At 37.3% G+C, this 19,300-nt stretch overlaps 1 protein-coding gene across 2 annotated transcripts; it reads right to left on the bottom strand.

The window, feature by feature from the left end:
- Positions 1-640: 640 nt before the first annotated feature.
- On the bottom strand, positions 641-18,650 carry LOC143862601 (la-related protein 6B-like). 2 transcript variants are annotated; one of them, XM_077373663.1, is made up of 11 exons: positions 18,311-18,650; positions 18,140-18,250; positions 10,739-10,820; positions 9,469-9,563; positions 9,296-9,367; positions 9,125-9,204; positions 8,926-9,022; positions 3,696-3,743; positions 3,513-3,581; positions 1,510-1,647; positions 641-1,200 (listed from the first exon to the last, which is right to left on the bottom strand). In XM_077373663.1, exons 1-11 carry the CDS (start codon positions 18,551-18,553, stop codon positions 946-948), a joined length of 1,290 nt encoding a protein of 429 aa, XP_077229778.1. In that variant the 5' UTR covers positions 18,554-18,650; the 3' UTR covers positions 641-945. The 2 variants fall into 2 exon arrangements, with proteins under 2 accessions (XP_077229778.1, XP_077229777.1); XM_077373662.1 differs by having other exon boundaries at positions 18,140-18,650.
- Positions 18,651-19,300: the final 650 nt, after the last annotated feature.

Below are 19,300 nucleotides of genomic sequence, written 5' to 3'. Positions count from 1 at the left end.
CAGAAAAAAAACCATGTCTTCTTGAATCGACTGCTGGAGCACATGCTCATTGACATGCTGGTTTTTTCAATCAAGTACATCATGGAGGAGCTGGAGAAGTGCTCGGCATAGGAAAGCTGGTTGTCGATCGAAAAAGGGCGTCCTGAAGGGACTAATGAAGATGGACGGAGAATTATGTGGAATCCTGTTAAGAAATGGTGCGGGTCTAACAGAAAGTCGATGGATGGAAAAGATGCACGACTATTTTTGCTTATTTTAAGACTTCTCTCGGTTGGGCATGTCCATTCCAGTTCTCGTTGATATTTTGTAATGCAGGAGGATTGCTCGTCCTTGATGCTTCTCTAGTTTCAATGAAAAATGTCATACTCCAAAAAAAAAAAAAGATATTCGCAGAATCATATGTTGATAATTGCACTCACCTTGTCTTTTATTATGTTATGAGCTGTCAAAGGTTATAACAATACCCAAAAAGCTCTGGAAAGGCAATTAAAAAAGAAAAGACAAAATGAGTTGGTCAAATTACCAAAACATGGTAGTGCCAACATCAATACCCAAAAATAAATAGATAAGTGCCGTTATCAAAAGAAGGGAGTGAGGATATAATTTCACGACATGCAGGCAATATTTACTAAACATAACAGAAGAGAAAAATATTATTTCATTAGAAATATAACTTTTTCAGTCACATCTATATCCATATGAGACCCCCTGTTCTGATATTTTTTTTTTCCATTTTTACATCAATGACCAAACAAAAAACAATAGCAGAAACAACACATAGCAAAGAAAGCAAATGCCCAACACCAAGGCCACTTTGCCTGCTTAGCAGAAGCAAAAAACTCAAAAATCCCCCACATCAATGGATAAGACAGCCCATCTAAAACCCTGCCATCAGCACCCTAAGTACGAATACAAAGTGAAATACATGAGATAGCGACATGAAATTTATGCTGTAGTCACACTAAGTGGCTTCCCACGGCCAAGGGTGAATCCCCGTGTGCCATCTGGCATACGGGGTCCAGGTGGTTGCTTGGTTGCTATAGGCAGTTCATTTTGGATCGAATTACCCGAAGGGGGAGTCCCAATTGAAGGTCCTCCACGGTTATTGTGGTACTGACCTCGCCCACGTCCTTTGTTTCGGCCACGCCCCCTCCCTCCTTTCCTCGCTCCCCCATCCCTATCATTGAGATTCTCCTCTGCCTGTACAAGCATGTGAGATTCTGTAAGACTCTAATGTCGACAATATTTGCACTACCAGCCAATGTAAAGGAAAATAAAGGGAAATGAAATCAGCACAACCATGTTTTTATATTTGCATTACCCATCTTGTCGGTAATTATTTAAAGAGCTGTTAAGGGTTATTTCAGTTCCCAAAAAGCTTTTACAAACCAATTAAAAGGGAAAAAGACAATTGGGTTTGTGCAATTGTTAAAGAATGGTTGTGCTGATATCATTTACAAAAATAAATTGTATACTTGATAGGGAGGAAGGATTCCAGAGGCTTATTACCATGGGTTCATGTGACGTTTCGGAAGGTTGAGCATCATCAGGTTGCTTCTCATTCAGATGCTCAGATGTGGACACATCATCTTCCTCAGCATTCCAGTCTCCTTCATGTCCAGTCTTTTTTCCTCTTGCTGATTTCGTCTATAATACGTAAAATCAAGTTAGAAGCTTATAATTCATCTGATATTGAAGACATGAATTATCAATGTGTATTACTATAGAAGATCCAACAACTTCACCCGACTATTCCTTCTTCTTTTTTGCGCCAATCTAATTAAAGATTTCAAAATTTTGATCACAAATAGGAAAGTGGAAGATTAATCCAAATACTTCTCTGAAACAAAATAAATTTGGGACCCCTCGACTCCTGTGAGCACTAAAGTCTAAATCAAAGAACTTGATTTAAGATAAATTCATTTCAAAGTCAAATTTTGAGTTTCTAATGTGGGCCAAATGATGCACTAGTCATCCCAGGACCACCTTATCATTCTAGAATGGCTCGATGAATTTGCAGGCGGTTTTGAAAGAGGCATCTGCATTCAGAAGTTTGCATTTCCAACAGGTGGTTTAGCCTCATCAAGTCAAATTGACATGGACACACATGTGAACAGGGTTTCGATACAACTCCAGATGGAATAGTTTGCCTAATTTCTCTGTGAAATCTAAAATTCAGCACTAGGTTTTCCTAATTTTAAGGTGTGCTATCTTATATTTTATGGTGATTATATATTTAGGAAAAATATTTTTCACGTTATTGACATGGATGTATAGATATGATGGTACATCGGGGTTACTGATGTCCCAGTTTCAGATAAAGATACCCATGTCCAAGTTATGTATAGCTTCCACATAATCATCTGTGCAAAACAGCTGTCCGATAACACTATATGAAAGCAAATACAACATACAAAATATAACACCAGGAAAAAAAATAGTGACAAACTCTTGAACAAAGTTACCAGGATCGCCCTCCCACCCTCCGACCCGCGATCCGGGGTCGTTGACCCGAAACGTGGGTCGTTTGCGACCCGGATCACCAAAAATAGCAACCCGGATGAAAGGGAGAGATTCATAGAGAGAGGGAAAACTTCGGTGGACTAGGAAAATAGAGTTGCACAATAGTTTATTAATTTGTTCATATTATGTTCTTACTGCAGAACCGGGTAGTTATTTTCTGTTTGCTTTTATTTAAGATCGAGAATGAAATATATGTTGGTACTTAATTTAGTGATATTTGGAGATCTTCAAATTTTATAAATTATGGATTGGATTGGAACTGGAATTTCCATTTTGAATATATATGAATGGCATCCATGAGGTTTTTGGTTTTGTTTGTTAATTATATGTAGTATGGACTATAGAATGTTATTTTTGTAAAAATATATGAAATTATATATGAGTACCAAAGCGACCCAGATATGCACTCCAAATAGACCCGCGAGCTAAAATAGCCAACCGACTTAGCCTACCCTCATCGTACCGAGTACCGGGCTACCATCATACCCCGTACCCGTTCCCGTACCGGAATGAACCGCGTTCCAGGTAACCTTGCTCTTGAATGTATTCTAGAACAAGAAATTAAGATAAGTAGAAAGATGGGATCCTTGGAAGTTCTAGTAACTGTTCAAGCATCATGAAAAATAGAAAATAACTAGTGTTTAATGCATCTCTGTTGGGTGTCTGACACTTACGGTGTCTGATATCACAAACCCAGAAATCCACTATGAACATTTGTTTCATGATTAGACGAGAACAAAGAAGGATATATTCCAACATGTCAATTCATGAAAGTATAATGTATAAAATTGCATCCATATACAAACATAAAAGAAAATACTGCTATAGAAATAACACCAAAAGAAAACACTGCTATAGAAACAATATGGCATTATAGTGTTGTACAAATTGCCATTTTGACCTGTCAAGCAAACACACAGATACAAGCACTGGGAAAAATGCATGTCCACGTAAAAGCAAAGCAGTGATGACCAGGAAAGATAAAGTACCGTGCGTTTATGCAATAGACGAACTCGGAGGCCACTTCTCCAGTTCCTCTCGTCATTTAGTTCAGCAACCTGTTCACAAAGAAAACAAACAGCGTGTCACAGAGTTAAGGGGTGGTGATCCAAGGGACCATGCAAATTGCATAAAAACTGCCACTGCTAAATCTAAGATCGAAGAGAACTTACGGCTTTCTCAGCTTGCTCAACAGTCTCATACTCCACAAATGCGTGCAACTACAGGTTAAACAAACATTCTATCATGTCCAACAACATAATAGCCATAAAATCTTGCATATGTGCTCATGTGTTTACAAGCTTGAACTTGGCTCAGACCGAAGTAGGACCCATGGCTTGGAACTTGGTTGAGTTCTTAGGGTCCCTCTTATCATATATTCTTAATTTTCCCAGTGTTCATAATTTGAATGAAGACGTTTATATTTACAATTAAATCGTGTTTGCTGTTTGGATCAAGGTTGCCAGAGCGGGAATCGAAGCGGGAATCAAAAGCAGGATTCGAAGGCTCCCAGGGAAGAATCCTGCTCAAGGTTGCCAGAGCGGGAATCGAAGGCTCCTAGGGAAGAATCATGCTTCCTTGGTTTGGATTGCATCCTTCATTTCCGAAGAAATCTAATTACATGGTTTGGATGACAGCCTTTTAATTTCCCCGAAAATTGGATTAAGTGTTTTCGTTTTTTTTTCTTTTTTGAAATGGTTGAATAAGTGTTGTTTGGCTAATAATTTCAAGAAAATGATCTGTTCCCAAATTGGTTTTGAAAATCCAATGGATATTCAATATTAAATTTATCTTAATGAAAATTATGCATAACCTAATAGGCCCAAGTAATAAAATACAATAGAGGGCTACAAGAAAAACCCTATGCCATTTTCATTACCTATAAGGTCCCTAGACACTAACCATGTGTCCAGGAGAATATGTAAGTATGCAGTCAAAATGTGGGGCTAAAAATCATTTTAATGACAACTCAACTCAACTCAACTTAGCCTTTGTCCCAAACTAGTTGGGGTCGGGAAAAAATCATTTTAATGACGTGACAAAAATATCACAGGTTAATTTTCATGAGGGGAAGTCTTCTCTAGCGGCCATACAACATGAACAGTGACCGAAGTCTGCTGCCCGGATAATATAGCACAGAGGAAAATCCAGTCAGTGAAAGGATGATTGTCTAAAAAAAATCTACATTTGGTTTTAGATTTATTTTTTGATCGGTGGAGACAATCCTTTGCGGGTAAAACTCTCCTCTAGCACCGAATTAGCCAGGCGGAGACTTTGATTGTTGATGGTGTTGTCCAGCCAGTGGATATGGCTACACAAAAGTATTATTGTTTTAAAAATTGACCCCTACGATAGTTTTTTTTTTCATTTTTCATGAAACAAGGATACACCCTGAAATAGATTTCTAATAAAATCGTCCAATCCAAACTGCGTAAAATTATTTTATGTGGAAATCTTCATTGAAAAGACTTATGCACATCAACTCAACTCAACTCAACAAAGGCTTTGTCCCAAACTAGTTGGGGTCGGCTAAATGAATTCTTTAGAAAAAATTCATGAAGAAGGTAAAAGGAATCTATCCGGCTCTAATCTTGGTTCTAGTTGGGTTCTTCTATGTGGATCGTTTTCTTCCATTCTATCCTATCCAAGGTCATGTTCTCTGTTATTTTCCTAGCTATCAAGTTTTTCCTCAATGTTTCTACCCAAGTTGTTTTCGGTCTGCCCCTACCTCTTTTTATTCCATCAATTTGGCACGAGTTGCCTCTTCTCACCGGAGCATCCAGAGGCCTACGTTGGATGTCCAAACAATCTTAAGCAGTGCTCTCTCATCTTCTCCTCAATTGGAGCCATCCCCACCTTTTTACGAATGTCTTCATTTTTAATTATATCTAGCCTTGTGTGGCCACACATCCATCTAAGCGTTCGCATCTTCGCTACACTCATCTTATGCACATGCTGCTTCTTGGTGGCCCAACATTCTGAGCCATACAGCATGGCTGGCCTCACAGCTGTCTTATAAAACTTTCCCTTTAACTTCGTAGGGATTTTACGATCGCACAGAACTTCTGAGGCAAGCTTCCACTTCAACCAACCTACTCTTATTCTATGGTTAACATCATCTTCAATCTCTCATTCCTTATGTAAAATTGAACCAAGAGAGCGAAAGATATCCCTCTTAAGTACCTCATGTCCAGTCATATTTACTACATCCTCGTCCCACCTCCTTACATTACTAAAGTTGCATTCCATATATTCTGTCTTAGTGTCTAAAACCTTTAGATTCCAAAGTAGTTTTCCATAACTCTAATTTAGCATTTACTCCTGCTTTGGTTTCGTCAATTAATACTATGTCATCTGCAAACAACATACACCACTGCACCTCATCCTAGATACCCTCCGTAAGCTCATCCATAACTAGCATAAAAAGATAAGGGCTTAGAGCTGATCCTTGGTGCAGTCCTATTATAATTGTAAACTCACTAGATGTGTCATCCGTGGTTCTGACACTAGTTACTGCTCCATCGTACATATCCTTAATCACATCAACATATTTAGTAAGCACTTTTTTCCTTTCAAGGACACACCACTTAACACTCCTGGGAACCCTATCATACGCTTTCTCCAAATCAATGAAACTTTTATGCACATCCAAAAGATTAAATTTTTAGTGGAAATTACCATTCAAAAAAAATTCTGTGGAAAGCTTCATTGAAAAGACTTTTATGCACATCCAAATGCACCTAAATCATGGTTTGACGAATCTCTAGAACTATTTTTCTCTCCTCTTTTTTTTTGGCTTCAAGGACTCAAATGTTCATCCAGAATCCCTTAATGTTGAATGGGTTATTCCATTTGATTCTTCTCTCAAATTATAGTTCTTGGAGAAAGAAAACGTAAATTAGTTATCGTTAAAATTTTCAATTTCTATTGGAAAAAGAACAAGAATGACAAAGAATGCATTTCTATTAGATTTGGATCTCAATGAGGGTTAACAACGAAGAAAATTCGAGAGAAAGAGAAGTAGCAAATGTTTGTGTATCATTGCATCTACAATGGTTTGCCGAATCTTTGAACCAAAAAATGGAGATGAGAATTCTTCTTCATTCGTTAAAGGGCAGTTAGGATAAATGGATTTTATAATCAAGGATAGTAAAATCCAAGATTTAGCTTAAAAATATTGTTTTGATAGATAAAATCCAGGATTTTATAATCCTTCAACTTGGATTTTATGTAAGGAATCCAGGTTTTAGAAATCACTCTCCTATCCAGAATTCCAGATATTTATAAAACCTGGATTGGAAAAACCTCAAGCGACTCGTCTCTGACTCTGCACTCGACGACAAGCTCGAGGTTCCCTCCCTCCCTACCTCCCTCCCTCTCCCTCTCTCCAAACCCCTCTTTTTTGTTTTTTTTTTTCCTCTCATCGAGTCACTTTTCTTCATTTTCTTTTATATGGACACTTTTCTTCATCATTCCCGCGCTCTATTTTCTAGGGTTTGGGTTTTTGAAACAAACGCCTTCTTTGAGATTTGATCTCTGTGATTCATCTTCATTTTGTTCATTTCTTGTTTCTTGATATGTGATTATGTCGTGCTTTTTTTATTCTTTTGCTCTGTTTCTTTCACCAGGTGATAAAGGTTTGAGTTTTGGTTCTTGGATTTGGTTTTCTGGTATTGAAAAGTAAAATTTGGAGGCTTTTTTATATATTTGGCAGCTGAGATTCTAGATTTTTTTTTTTTTTTGAATGGCATTCTAGATTTATCTTTTCGTGTGTGTTTCTTTCTGCTGTTGCTTTCAGGGCTTTTAGCATTTATGGGAATTGATCTTGGGGTTAGGGAGAAATTAGGGTTCGTCTTATTGTAAATTGATTTTGGTAGGTTCCATTCCTGTATGCGGAATGAGATTTTTCTTGGTTCATCAATCAATATGTAGTATTGAGTGGATATTTATTATTTTTTAGCATGGTCCTGGATTTGCGAATTGTGCATTGAAATGTTTTTAATTCCATTGGTTCGGGTTTAGAAAGCCTTTTCCTCTTCTCTTTTTGAATTTGATTATTCTTAATTTATTTTATGGTCCTCTTTGTGGCTGCATAGCAGATTATGATATTTCTTCTCATTCTATGTAGGATTTTTAGGTTTTAGAGTTGAAAGACTTGGCCAGAATCCCAGAAACAAACAGGAGCTCGAGACCGGCGGCAGATCCATGAGATGAATTCGTCATCCAGAGAATGCAGTGGCAAGTGGAATGTGCTTATTAACTGATAATGTTTCAGAAATGGAACATTAAAAACAAAAATCAGTGTTTTAAAATTCAGGTTACACCCAAACAGCATAATTCTGAATCCTTGAAAATTACAGGATGTTATCCAAACAGTATAACTTAAAATCCAAGATTTAATTGTTAACTTACCAACTTCTCCAAAAGCTTAAGCTGTTGCCACTTGGTAAACACGTGGCACATGTGGTCCTACTTTGGGCCGACCATCGCATGTGGATTTTTGCTATCCGGGAGGTTTGAAATCGAGACTTTTGGCTCTGATACCATGTTAACTTACCGACTTCTCCAAAAGCTGTTGGAGAAGGGCAGTATTTAATCTTTTATACTTTAACACTCCCCCGCACGTGTGGCCCACTTGGCAAACACGCAGTCCCACCTTGGGCCGACCATTGCATGTGGACTTTTTTTTAACCCCGTAGAGTTCGACTTGACAATTTGGTGGCTCACTCTAACTTTATCGTGTGAAAAAAAACTGACTAAGCACCTTTAACGCTAACTAAGCTCACAAGTTTTGAAGAAACTGCAACTCTTGAATGAGAGAAACCACAATTTTTCACCCTTGGGATACAGCATTTTCAAGGTGATTTTTGGGGGATCGGTGTTTAAAAGATTATAAACAAAACACTTTTGAAGTTGAGTTCATTCTCTCCTCTCTCAGTTCATCACTTCATCTCCACATTATTCTCTTTATTCTCCCTTGGCACTCAGAATTATCTCTGTGGTTTTGGGGGGCTGGAATTTAAAAGATTACAACTCCACCTGACAAAACTCGTTGGCAGTTGAATTTCATTCTCTCCTCTCTTGGTTCATCACTTCTTCCAACATTTGATCTCATCTTCTCTAGTCACACAAGCCTAGGTTTTACTTACTCTTCCATATCCTAGCATAAACCCCTCCCTTCTTCACCCATATTTTTCACTACTCCTTTTAAATTTCCCTCCTCTTTTTCCTTTTTTGTTTCATGAATTTTTGCATCTCTTTTCAATTGTTTTACCAATGTTTCATTATCCTAATACCCATTCAATTTGACAAGTTGACTCACCTGGAAGAGTGGGCAAGTTCAACCATCTTTTTACCATTTTTTTCCATCACAAACTAGCCATAATTCAAAAGAACACATACCTTGTTACTGAAAAGCATATCCATTTTCGCTGATCTAGAAGCTGCAGAAGCGGCACCATTGGAGGTCTGAGGAGGACAGGTGCGGATTGTTTTGACACTGCCACAAAGCATCATTTCACAACATTCACATCTAGGAATGTCCAGCACAAGAATAAGAAGAAGAAGAAAAGAATTTACATATTAGCAAGAAGTGCCCCACCTGCCAACAGTGGAGAAAACCTTCATAAGGTTTTGGAAAGAATGATCCTCGGGAAGATTTTCAGAAACAACCATGCGAGACTGCACAGCGGGAGAACAGAACAGGCCAATATTATGCCAAAAATGGAAACAAGTGGATACAAGCAGAGGCAGAATATTGAATGAAAATAACCTGTAACTCTTCCACATCTGCATCAGTAAATGGATGTTGGCGTCTAACTTTCTTCCCATCTTCACTGACCACCTGTAGAATGTAGAAGCATCCCGGGAAAGACTGATCTTAGAAAAGAGGAAAAAAGGGCTTCTGATAGAACACAAAGTTAGGGAGTTTATGAAAGAACTTACAAGCTTTGATGAGTTCCGGAGAGCATTAGCAAGCAGGGGATTACTGCTTGCAAGGGCTTTAATCTTCTTAAAAGAAGCAACAACTGACATTGGCACTGTTCAATAAACAAGGTTTTTTCCCAGTTAAAAAATGATAAACACAAACAAAAAAGATCAAATTGCAAACTTAGAGCTACCATTCATTAAGTTTCAGAACCACCATCCATCAGTGTGAATGGTGACTTTTTCAACCATTTCTTTATAATAACGGTAATAATAATATTAAATTCACACTCAATATTTCTAATAAGTAATATTGGCACTGCTCTCTTTATTTCATACTTTTGTAATTAGCTGTTAAAGGCTGCTAAAATTCCCTAAAAAATACCAACAGCTAATCAAGAAAGTATTTAATAAAATGAGGATTGTCATTACCAAAACTGGGGACTGCCAACAACAACTGCTTACTATGAATGAAGACTTTTTCTCTTCTATAGAGAAAGTATTGTATAGTATAAATGGTCTCTTTTCAGCTCTGTAGAAGAGAAAAAAGACCACCATAAATGATGAATGGTGGATTTTCCTAGAGAGAAAATCCATGCATGTACATGAGGGCATACTCAGCACCATAAATGGTGGATTCTGGAACCAGTATTCATATAGATTGGTAATACTTCTGTTTTACAAAAATAACAAAAAAAAAGGCATAAAGAAACAGAGCAACCAAATGACCACTAATAGTTTATGACTTCACAGGCAGTTGTTAATTTTCATTGAAAAATCCACGAGTGACCAGAATTTATTATATGAAAAATATGAGGATAAAAATGTAGTCCTTGGATTTCAAACGACAGCACCAGCATTTCAGAAATGACCGGCATGCTTATGACTCCTGTAAACACAACTTGTAATGTCCAAATCCTGGCTTTCCGTGAATTTTTTCCAATTATCATATTCATTTTAAAAAAAAACATTTTGTTTTAGTTTTCGAAGATGATGAACACACTCTTTTATGGATTCTTCTCTGTATGCATATCTCCCTCAGTATGAGGGGACCTTTTTGTGGAAAGGCATGGGGGATTCAGCTACATATAGAACATTTAGATGGACCTAATTAGAAATGTACGAAGGAGCAATAAATAATTACGATATCTCGACCAAGAAATGAGATCTCTGCAACAACTAGATGTAGTCAAATTTAAGCAAATGCGACCAGAAAGAAATAAATGTGAACAATGCTCATGCATTTTTTTACTGTGATACTTTGAGAATGGAATAGCAAATATCTTACCAAACCCCTCTGGATCTTTGTTAATGAACCTCATCAAATGATCAGTCGTAGCAAGGTTGGCATCACTAAAATAATACTCCACCTAAAACATTTAAAATTGATAAGTCCCAGAGGACATCAATAAGACAAAAAAGTAAGAGAATCCTTGTACAGAAATGAAAAAGCATGCCTTCAAAGTGATGTTATGGAACACATAGTGCACTCTAAGGTTCAAAAATAAGATCCATGCCCGGGTTTAACTAATATTTAACTCATCCATTTAAATTCTCCAAATACATGCCATTAAAAAAAAAATCTCCACATACATCATTTGATGCATGTTCTCAAATGAATGTAACTGGCTACCGTCACATTTCTGATTATTACCAAATCAGGGTTATACTGTAGAATGTGCAGTCGATAGCATGTGGCAGCATAAGTGAAGGATGAAAGAAGGCTTTAGTACTTTTACTAATTTCTGATTTTATGTAATGCGTCATCACTGCAGGGACAGCTCGTCCCATGCAGACTACTTATTTTAGTTCTATATATATATATAGAACTAAAATGGTCCGTGAGCACATGCTGCTCACGAACCATTTTAGTGAGCAGCTGCTCAGATAAGTGAGCAGAGCTCACAAAAATTGGGGGGCCACATTGTTTGGATGATCCAAAGCATTCAGTTTTTCCTCTATTACTATATAGCAGAAGAGAAAGTCAAAGATTTTTTTCTTTTTCTGCAAAATTCTACCAGATTTACACGTAGCCATTAGATTTCAATCTTTTACCATTTACCCCTTAATTGCTATACCATATCTATATCTATTTATACCTATACGAAAGGATAAATTCATCAATTGCAATTTTTCCCAACTCTCTCTCTCCCTCTCTCTCTCTCTCTCTCTCTCTCTCTCTCTCTTCAACGTGACGAACCTCGGCGCTTCTCCACCACATGGATTTAGGGATTGCTTCTCCACCACATGGATTTCGGGATTTAGGGCTTTGGTTCGGGCTCTCTATCTCTCCAGAAGTCTCTCTTTCCCAAGGGCCACCGATTCTCTCTACCACATGGATTTAGGGATTTAGGGTTTCTGTTCCATTTCGTGAACCACATTTTTTTTTGCAATCTTCCAACCCTTTTGTCTCTACCAGGTATGTAGGCTTCTTCCTTGTCTTCTTCTTCTTCTTCTTCTTCTTCTTCTTCCTTTCAAGAAATTGATTTCACAAATTACTTTTTCTTATTTCTTTGGTATTTCAGGATTTTCTCTAAAGTGGGTATAATGTTTCAGGGATTTAGGGCTTTTGTTCGATTCCATTTTTTGCACTACATGCAGAAGAAAGATAGAGGGATCTTCCAGGCCTTTTCTCTGGTTTTTTTCCTCTTAAATGGATTCTATATTTTCTTTCATTGATATGACCGGTGTAGGATTTTGATTTGCTGGTCAATTTTGATGTTATTTGGAGGTACGTCAACAGATCTTTCACCACTTGAGGGTTTTCGGTATGAAGTTTGAATGCCATTATCTTCCTTCAATTCTAAAATGTAAATCTAAAACCTATTCTTTTTTCTTTTCTCCTCCATCCAACTTTGACCTTTGCTGGGTTCCTTGTCTTGAAGGCGAAGACCTCCAAGCTGAACCCCCGATTTTGTTGTTCAATATTATCACGTGCACGCGAATTGTTCGATGAAATGCCGTTTGGATACGTGGATTTAGAATCCAGGTTTTAGTTTGAAAACAGTGTAAAAGAGGGTTCATGATCAAGCTACTAAATGCTGTCGTGACAGAGTTCTTTGGATTTTAAGTAAGAAATCCAGGTTTTAGAAATCTCTCCCCCATTGTGAGATTTCTAAAACCTGGAAGCATGGAATGATCTCCTGCTCTCTTGTTGTCGGAAAGAAGGGCGAGAAATCAGAAAACGATGGCTGCTCTCTTTCTTCTCTCGTCTCCCATCTACAATTTTGAGGAAACCCAAGATTCTAAAATCCGCATATCCAAACGGCCCCTGATAATTCATAGAGCATCGCATTGGTTGTTTCTCAGCAAGTTGCCTTGACCAGCCATCATAGATCCATGCAAATCACAGATCTGGGCTGGCTTCGATAGCAAATACTGTAGCATTAGATAGAGCATAAGAGCAATAAATATCAATAAAATGAGAAAAAATAGGGAGGATCTGAATGAATCCTTACTAGAACTGCTTGTATATCCTTTCTAGAAGAACTCTACTCATCTACAAGACTACAACATTAGATTCGAAAAATCCTAACTTTACCAGCACCAAACAACTTACTATTCTAATAGACCTTCGAAAGAAACTTCCTTAAGAAGCAACCCATTTTCCTTGTCTCGTCTACGAATGGAGCCAGACGACATAAGAGCAGTAAATATCAATAAAATGAGAAAAAAATAGAGAGGATGTGAATCAATCCTTCGCTAGAACTGTTTGTATCTCCGTTCTAAAAAGAACTCTACTTATCTACAACATTAGATTTGAAAAATCCTAACTTTCCCAGCCGCAAACAGCTTACTATTCTAATAGACCTTCCAAAAAGACTTCCTTAAGAAGCAGCCCATTTTCCTTGTCTCGCCTATGAAAGGAGCCAGATGGCATGGGCCCTAACTTTCACCTGACGGCGATTCAATTACATCAGTTGAATCCCATTCCACTTCCAGCTTCTCAATATTCATTTAAAAAAATTCTCATGACAATTAGGAGAGCCCTTACATTAGCTTATTTAGAATCCCAAGTATGATTTCATGACATCATTAGAATTTCACAGAACCCATCCAACTGCCACAGGAACCAGATTCCCAATCGAGCAACCCTCAATATTTAATTTTTGATTGACCTCCATAGGTGGTTTCCATCAAGCACGGATGACTTATTTCAGACCAAATGACCACAGATACCCCTTCCAACCGCTAATCATCTCATATAAGGGAATATTGCAGCTCTCAGAAACAGACTGAGCTTGGAGGCATCTTTATCTTTGAAAAGTTTGTCATTTCTCTAGTTTTTTATTCTCCGGCTTCGTTTTATGATTCTCCAGTCATTGGACACAAGATTAAGGGGACCTCAGATGCCATCATTCCTATGTCTCCTTTAGTGTCACCAACAATGTCAGGCATGCCTTCTTCATTTGCAGAAGCTGCAACAAATGAAAAATGGTCGATGATGTGCAAGAAGTAACTGATCTACATAAAAACAATTGGGATGTTGTGACTTTTTTTTCTTTTTCTTTTTTCTTTTTTTTTTTTTTGATTGGTAAGAAAGCGGTGACTTGTCCCAAAAATAAGAATGTAGTGGGATGGACGTGGACATATAAGATAAAGCAGAGGTCTGATGGAATACTAGACAAATACAAAGCTAGACTTGTTGCCAAATGATATAACCATCAACTTGGTTATGAGGGAACTTTCAGTCATGTGGTTAAAGACACAATAATACAATCAATTCTAGTGTTATGGGTGGAAACTCAATCGGATGGATGTGAAAAAAATGCTGGGGATGATTATGAGAAAATTTATCAGCTCAAAGGTGGAATTTAAGTTAAGTTTCGACATGAAGGATTTGATAGACCTTCGCTACTTTCTTTGGTACTGAAGTGGAAAAGCAAAGAAAGGGATGACGTAAACTCAAAAAAAAGGTATGTTATAGATCCCCTTAGTAGGTTTCATATGCTGAACTGCAAGCATATTACAACACTTGCAGTCTACAATAAGAAGGCTAGCAAACAAGATACAGATAGGGTGTCAGATCCTCAGATATATAGGTGTATGGTCGGGGCACTTCAATTTCTGACTTCTACACAACCTGACATCACCTATAGAGTGAATCAAGCATGTCAATTTATGAACGATGCAAGACAAGAACGCTTATAAGCTGCTAAGAGAATCACGAGGTAGCATAAAGAAACCTTAACTCCTGGTTCATTGTATAGATCATGTCAAAAGAAAGAAGAAAGGTTGGTCAGATTCTCAGATGATAATTGGGCAGGAAATCCAGAAGATCAATTACTAGGTACTATGTAGTGTTTAACGATTCTTTGGTTTCCTGTAGTAAGAAGCAACACACAGCTCCAAGATCTAGTGTGTAAAAAGAGTACAGATCAATGACTTCCAATGATGCAAGATTTAGTGTGTAAGAAGAGTATAGAGCAATGACTTCTACTATGGCCAGAATGAAACGCATAAAAATTAATTTTCACTTTGTTGAAGAGTAGAAAATGGTGAGATAGCTCCAGTATTTGTTCCAAGTAAATACAAGGTTGTAGAAATCTTCATTAAAGAGCTCAAAAGTGATTATTATATACGTGTCTATCTAACAAGATGAACATGGTCAAAGACATAATACAACTTGAAGGGGGTGTTAGAAATAACATTTAAGTCATTGTTTTCAGTATTGAGCGTACACATGTATCTTATGAAGTTATGATGTGTCTTCATTTCTTTTTGAATGACGTGCCTTCATAAATGGTAGTCGTGTAATTTAAATTCAAAAAAAGGGCAGTCTTGTAATTATGTAACTTAGATCTTTATATAAGCATGTGAATAGACCTGTGTATTACAATGAGAAATACAATACTATAGCAGAACCAATTAGGAAGGTTCTCCTTCTTTCTTCTCCATGAAAATGGTCTGCTTCCTCTCTCTCACATAAGCTTGTACGAACTGTAACAGTTATTGGGTGTGACGCTTTTAGAATAAGAGTACATTTGCTATTTGAGAAAAAAAATTTGTTGAAAGATCTAGTATAATACCAGTTTCAAAATGATTATTATTTGTCATTGGAAAGTTTTTCTTGAGGTTTCAAGTAATATTAATTACTGGATATTTTTATGATTTCGATGTGGATTTTCTGCAGAATTTCATGTGTGTGTTTGGGTAGGATTGAGCGAGAAAGAGGAAATTGGAATGAGACTTGAAGAAATATAATTGGAAGTTAATTTTCCATACGGACCTTGCCAGCTTTGGTTGGTTTCAGAGTGAATCGAATGCGCTCAAACAGATCATGAGTCAACCAGAAGACCTGCTGGCCACGTCTTTGGCATCTAATTTTTCCTTGATCTCATTGAATAAAGAATGGGGGATAATAATCACGGGTGAAAAATAAAGATAGAAGATCTAAATGTCAATTTCCCTTTAATTGGTCCGACAAATGAGTTGCTTTGCCTTAAATGAGTGATTTACAAACACGTAAATTATTAATCATATAAAATAAATAGAGAAAGCACTTCTCTAAGAGCAGTGAAGGACTCCATGCTAAAACTGTTACGAACAAGAATCAGGTCGTAACGTGATTGATATTCTTAGAGGAAGATCGCCTCTTGATCCACTTCGTGGGAAGGATCAATCGTCCTTTGTGCAAAAAGACACAATTTCTAAGATGATTTCTTCATTCATGAAATAGAAGATTACAACTTATTTATAACCCACAGATCCTATGCAACTTTCCAAGTTAATAAGAATCCTATCGAAATCTACTTCCTAATTAAATAATAGCTTAGTAATTTAAGGGTAGCCAATATGCTAAGAGTCCTATCAAATCTTCATATACTACAAAATATAGATAAGTACTAAAATATTGTTAGCAACCACATTAATATCAAAAGCCAATTTAAATATTGCTAAATCCTAATTTATTCAACTCTAAGTGGGACGCATCTATCTAGGCACGTATCATTCCACCCGCCTCGAAGTCAACCTTGTCCTCAAGGTTGAAGATTAAACGTTGGCTAGTTGGTGAAAAATAAGATCTTATTCAGGACTTTCCGAAGTTCTTCCCTCTTGCCTTTTTCTTATTCTTTCTTCCCCCTCCCGCCTTTCTTCTTTTCTTCGTCTTACAATGAGTCATCCTTTCTCACGTTGTCATCAAGGGACGTGACAGCTCCATCTTCAAACGAATCCCATCGTGTTGTTCATCAAAGCTCTTTTGCCATTTCTTTTTTTTTTTTGAAATGATTGCGATTTTAATGCATTGATGGTCGAGGATGAGGATCTTCTCCATGGCATTGGACATGATGAGAGAGAAGATGGATTTTCTGGCAACGAACTCAACAACACTGAAAATCAACGATAACTTTTTTCGTGGCTTCTTCGGTTTTTCTTTTATCTGCTTTCTTTATCCGTTCTTTTTTTCTCCTCCTTTTCTATTTCGTCGTTTCTTTTTTATCGTGCAGGACTTCTCGATCGCCATGTTGATTTTGTTCAAGCCTTCAGCAAATCGTCGATGTCCTTCCATCAATTCCAAAACAAGTGCTTTGATCTTCAGAAAATATTCACGTATCGAATCTAAAATCTCTGAAGACATAGCCATGGTGTAGGATCGACTGCTCTAATACCAATTGCTACGAATCCGAATCAGTTCGTAACGTGATTGATCCACTTCGAGGAAAGATCAGCCTCTTGATCCACTTCGAGGGAAGGATCAATCCTCCTTTGTGCAAAAAGACACAATTTCTAAGATGATTTCTTCATCATGAAATAGAAGATTACAACTTATTTATCACCCATAGATCCTATGCAACTTTCCAAGGTAATAAGAATCCTATACAAATCCACGTCCTAATTAAATAATAGCTTACTATTCTAAGAGTAGCCAATATGCTAAGAGTCCTATCAAATCTTCATATCCTACTAAATATATATATAAGTACTAAAAATATTGCCAGCAACCACATTAATATCAAAAGCCAATTTAGATATTGCTAAATCCTAATTTATTCCACTCTAAGTGGGACCCATCTATCTAGGCATGTATCAAAAACCTACAAAATTTTACACAAAATCAAGGAATATAGACTGCACTAAGGCCCTGTTTGGATTGCAGGAACTTTCTGTAAAAGTTTGGTTAAAGAAATTTTTTTCCAAAATTTCATCATTTTCCAACATTTGATTGCATAATGTTGACTTGAACCACCGTAGTTCAAGTTTTATTTACTAGGGCCTTTAATTTATAATGATGTCCATAAAAATTATCAATTCCCTTTAAATTACGGAAACAACAACAAAAAAAAATCCTAGCAAAGAAATTTCCTAAAACAATTTTCCTGCAATCCAAACAGAACCTAAAAAGAATCAAAACCAAGAATGTGGCTTGTGAACTATACTAATCCAAGTTAGAATCAAAACAAACAAGAAAATGGGATAACTTGAACAATATTTCTAAATTTTCCTACTTCTTTCACATATGAAAAGACATAACTTAAACCAATCATATTCATTTTTTACTTGAAGAGACCTCCAATTTATGATACTACCACTGTAAATTAACCATAATCATATCAGTTTCCTCTAAATCATGGAAATTAAAAAAAAAAATTATATCAGAATTGTTTTTCTTACAATCTAAACAAGGCCTAAAAAGAATCCAAACAAAGAATTTGTCTTTAAATTGAAAGAAAACAAGAAAAAGACTCACCTGATTCACGATCTTCTGCATAACTTCGTCCGAAAGGCCATCCCTCGCAGGACCACTATCCTGATCAGAAGCCCCCTGTACAATCTCACGCTCTCCGTACCCACCGAAATACTGAACCGATCCATGATTCAAAGGCGAGACATGAAAAGGAGAATTAGGCGAAGGAAATACCTGAGTCTGAGAGGGAGTTTGAGGGATCACCACTCGCGGTGGTGGCGGCTGAGTCACCGGAAAATTACTCCGGTGATTCGGCATCCGAGGGACAAATTCCGGCGCTCCGGCGTTGAGTCGACTGAAAGAAGGGTTCCGGCTGAGAGAAGGATCGGAAGGAGATCGATCGGAGGCCGAGATGGCGATTTGATCGACTGATACTATTGATGTTTCTAGAGTTTCTAGTAGAGATCCATGGGCCATTTTGTTTATTAGGGTTTTGGGGTAGGGATTTTATTTTTACAGAGCCCGGTTAGGGCAGAGAAGTGGGAGAGTTCTGATCGAGAGTGCGTCAGGTAGGTATTTATAGGTGATGGGATCTGAGATGACGACAAAAGATTAGTCGAGAAGAAATGGATTTTTTTTTTTAAATTGCCTTGATCTTTGAGAGAATTACCGTCGACCCTTTCCTTGGATTTTCTTTCCGAGTTTCCGACCAGTCGTTATCCGTTTGGTTGCCGGTATTTTTTTTGGTTCTTGGGACTTTTGTGGAACAAAAAACATCCTGGGAGATTGGTGGGAAAAAAAACTCCCTTGAAGTATCCCAGTAAAATAAAAATCCCTTTGTTTGGTTGCTTGAACTGTTGGGAAGAAAAAAGTTCTTCTTTTGGTTATTTTGGTTCCTCGGATTTCGTGGGGGATTATTTTGGTTCCTCGGATTTTTTTTTCTAGCTTTGGGTTTCGTACAGGGTCATTTTGGTTCGTGGGATTCTTTTGGGCCCACTATATAACCACCAACCAAACGTGAGTAGTTGAGATGCTTCAAAACGAAGGCTACTGATATTTGCACTGCCAAGTTTTAATAATTGAACAAACTGGGGGTTGTTTTTTCTCTTGGCTTTTGATGTTAACATTAGGAAATTTTATAAATTAGGGGTGTTTTGATTCATAATATAGAAGTAGATGGAAGGGAAATTATTTTTGCATTCCTTTACTTTCTTTTTCTCTTGA

This window comes from Tasmannia lanceolata, unplaced genomic scaffold (genome assembly GCF_043159265.1).
Source record: "Tasmannia lanceolata isolate RefF3 unplaced genomic scaffold, GAP_Taslan_0.1 ptg000037l, whole genome shotgun sequence".
NCBI lineage: Eukaryota > Viridiplantae > Streptophyta > Magnoliopsida > Canellales > Winteraceae > Tasmannia > Tasmannia lanceolata.
The sequence above is the reverse complement of the archived record's forward strand: the minus strand, read 5'-3'. Positions and strand labels throughout refer to the sequence as shown.

Excerpts from the sequence above, each read along its gene's own strand:
- LOC143862601 (XM_077373662.1), bottom strand. The coding sequence starts at position 18,553 with ATGGCCCATGGATCTCTACTAGAAACTCTAGAAACATCAATAGTATCA. Across the intron at positions 9,205-9,295 it reads CAGATGTGGAAGAGTTACAG|TCTCGCATGGTTGTTTCTGA; the intron begins GTTATTTTCATT and ends CCCGCTGTGCAG. Across the intron at positions 1,648-3,512 it reads GTCTATTGCATAAACGCACG|ACGAAATCAGCAAGAGGAAA; the intron begins GTACTTTATCTT and ends TACGTATTATAG.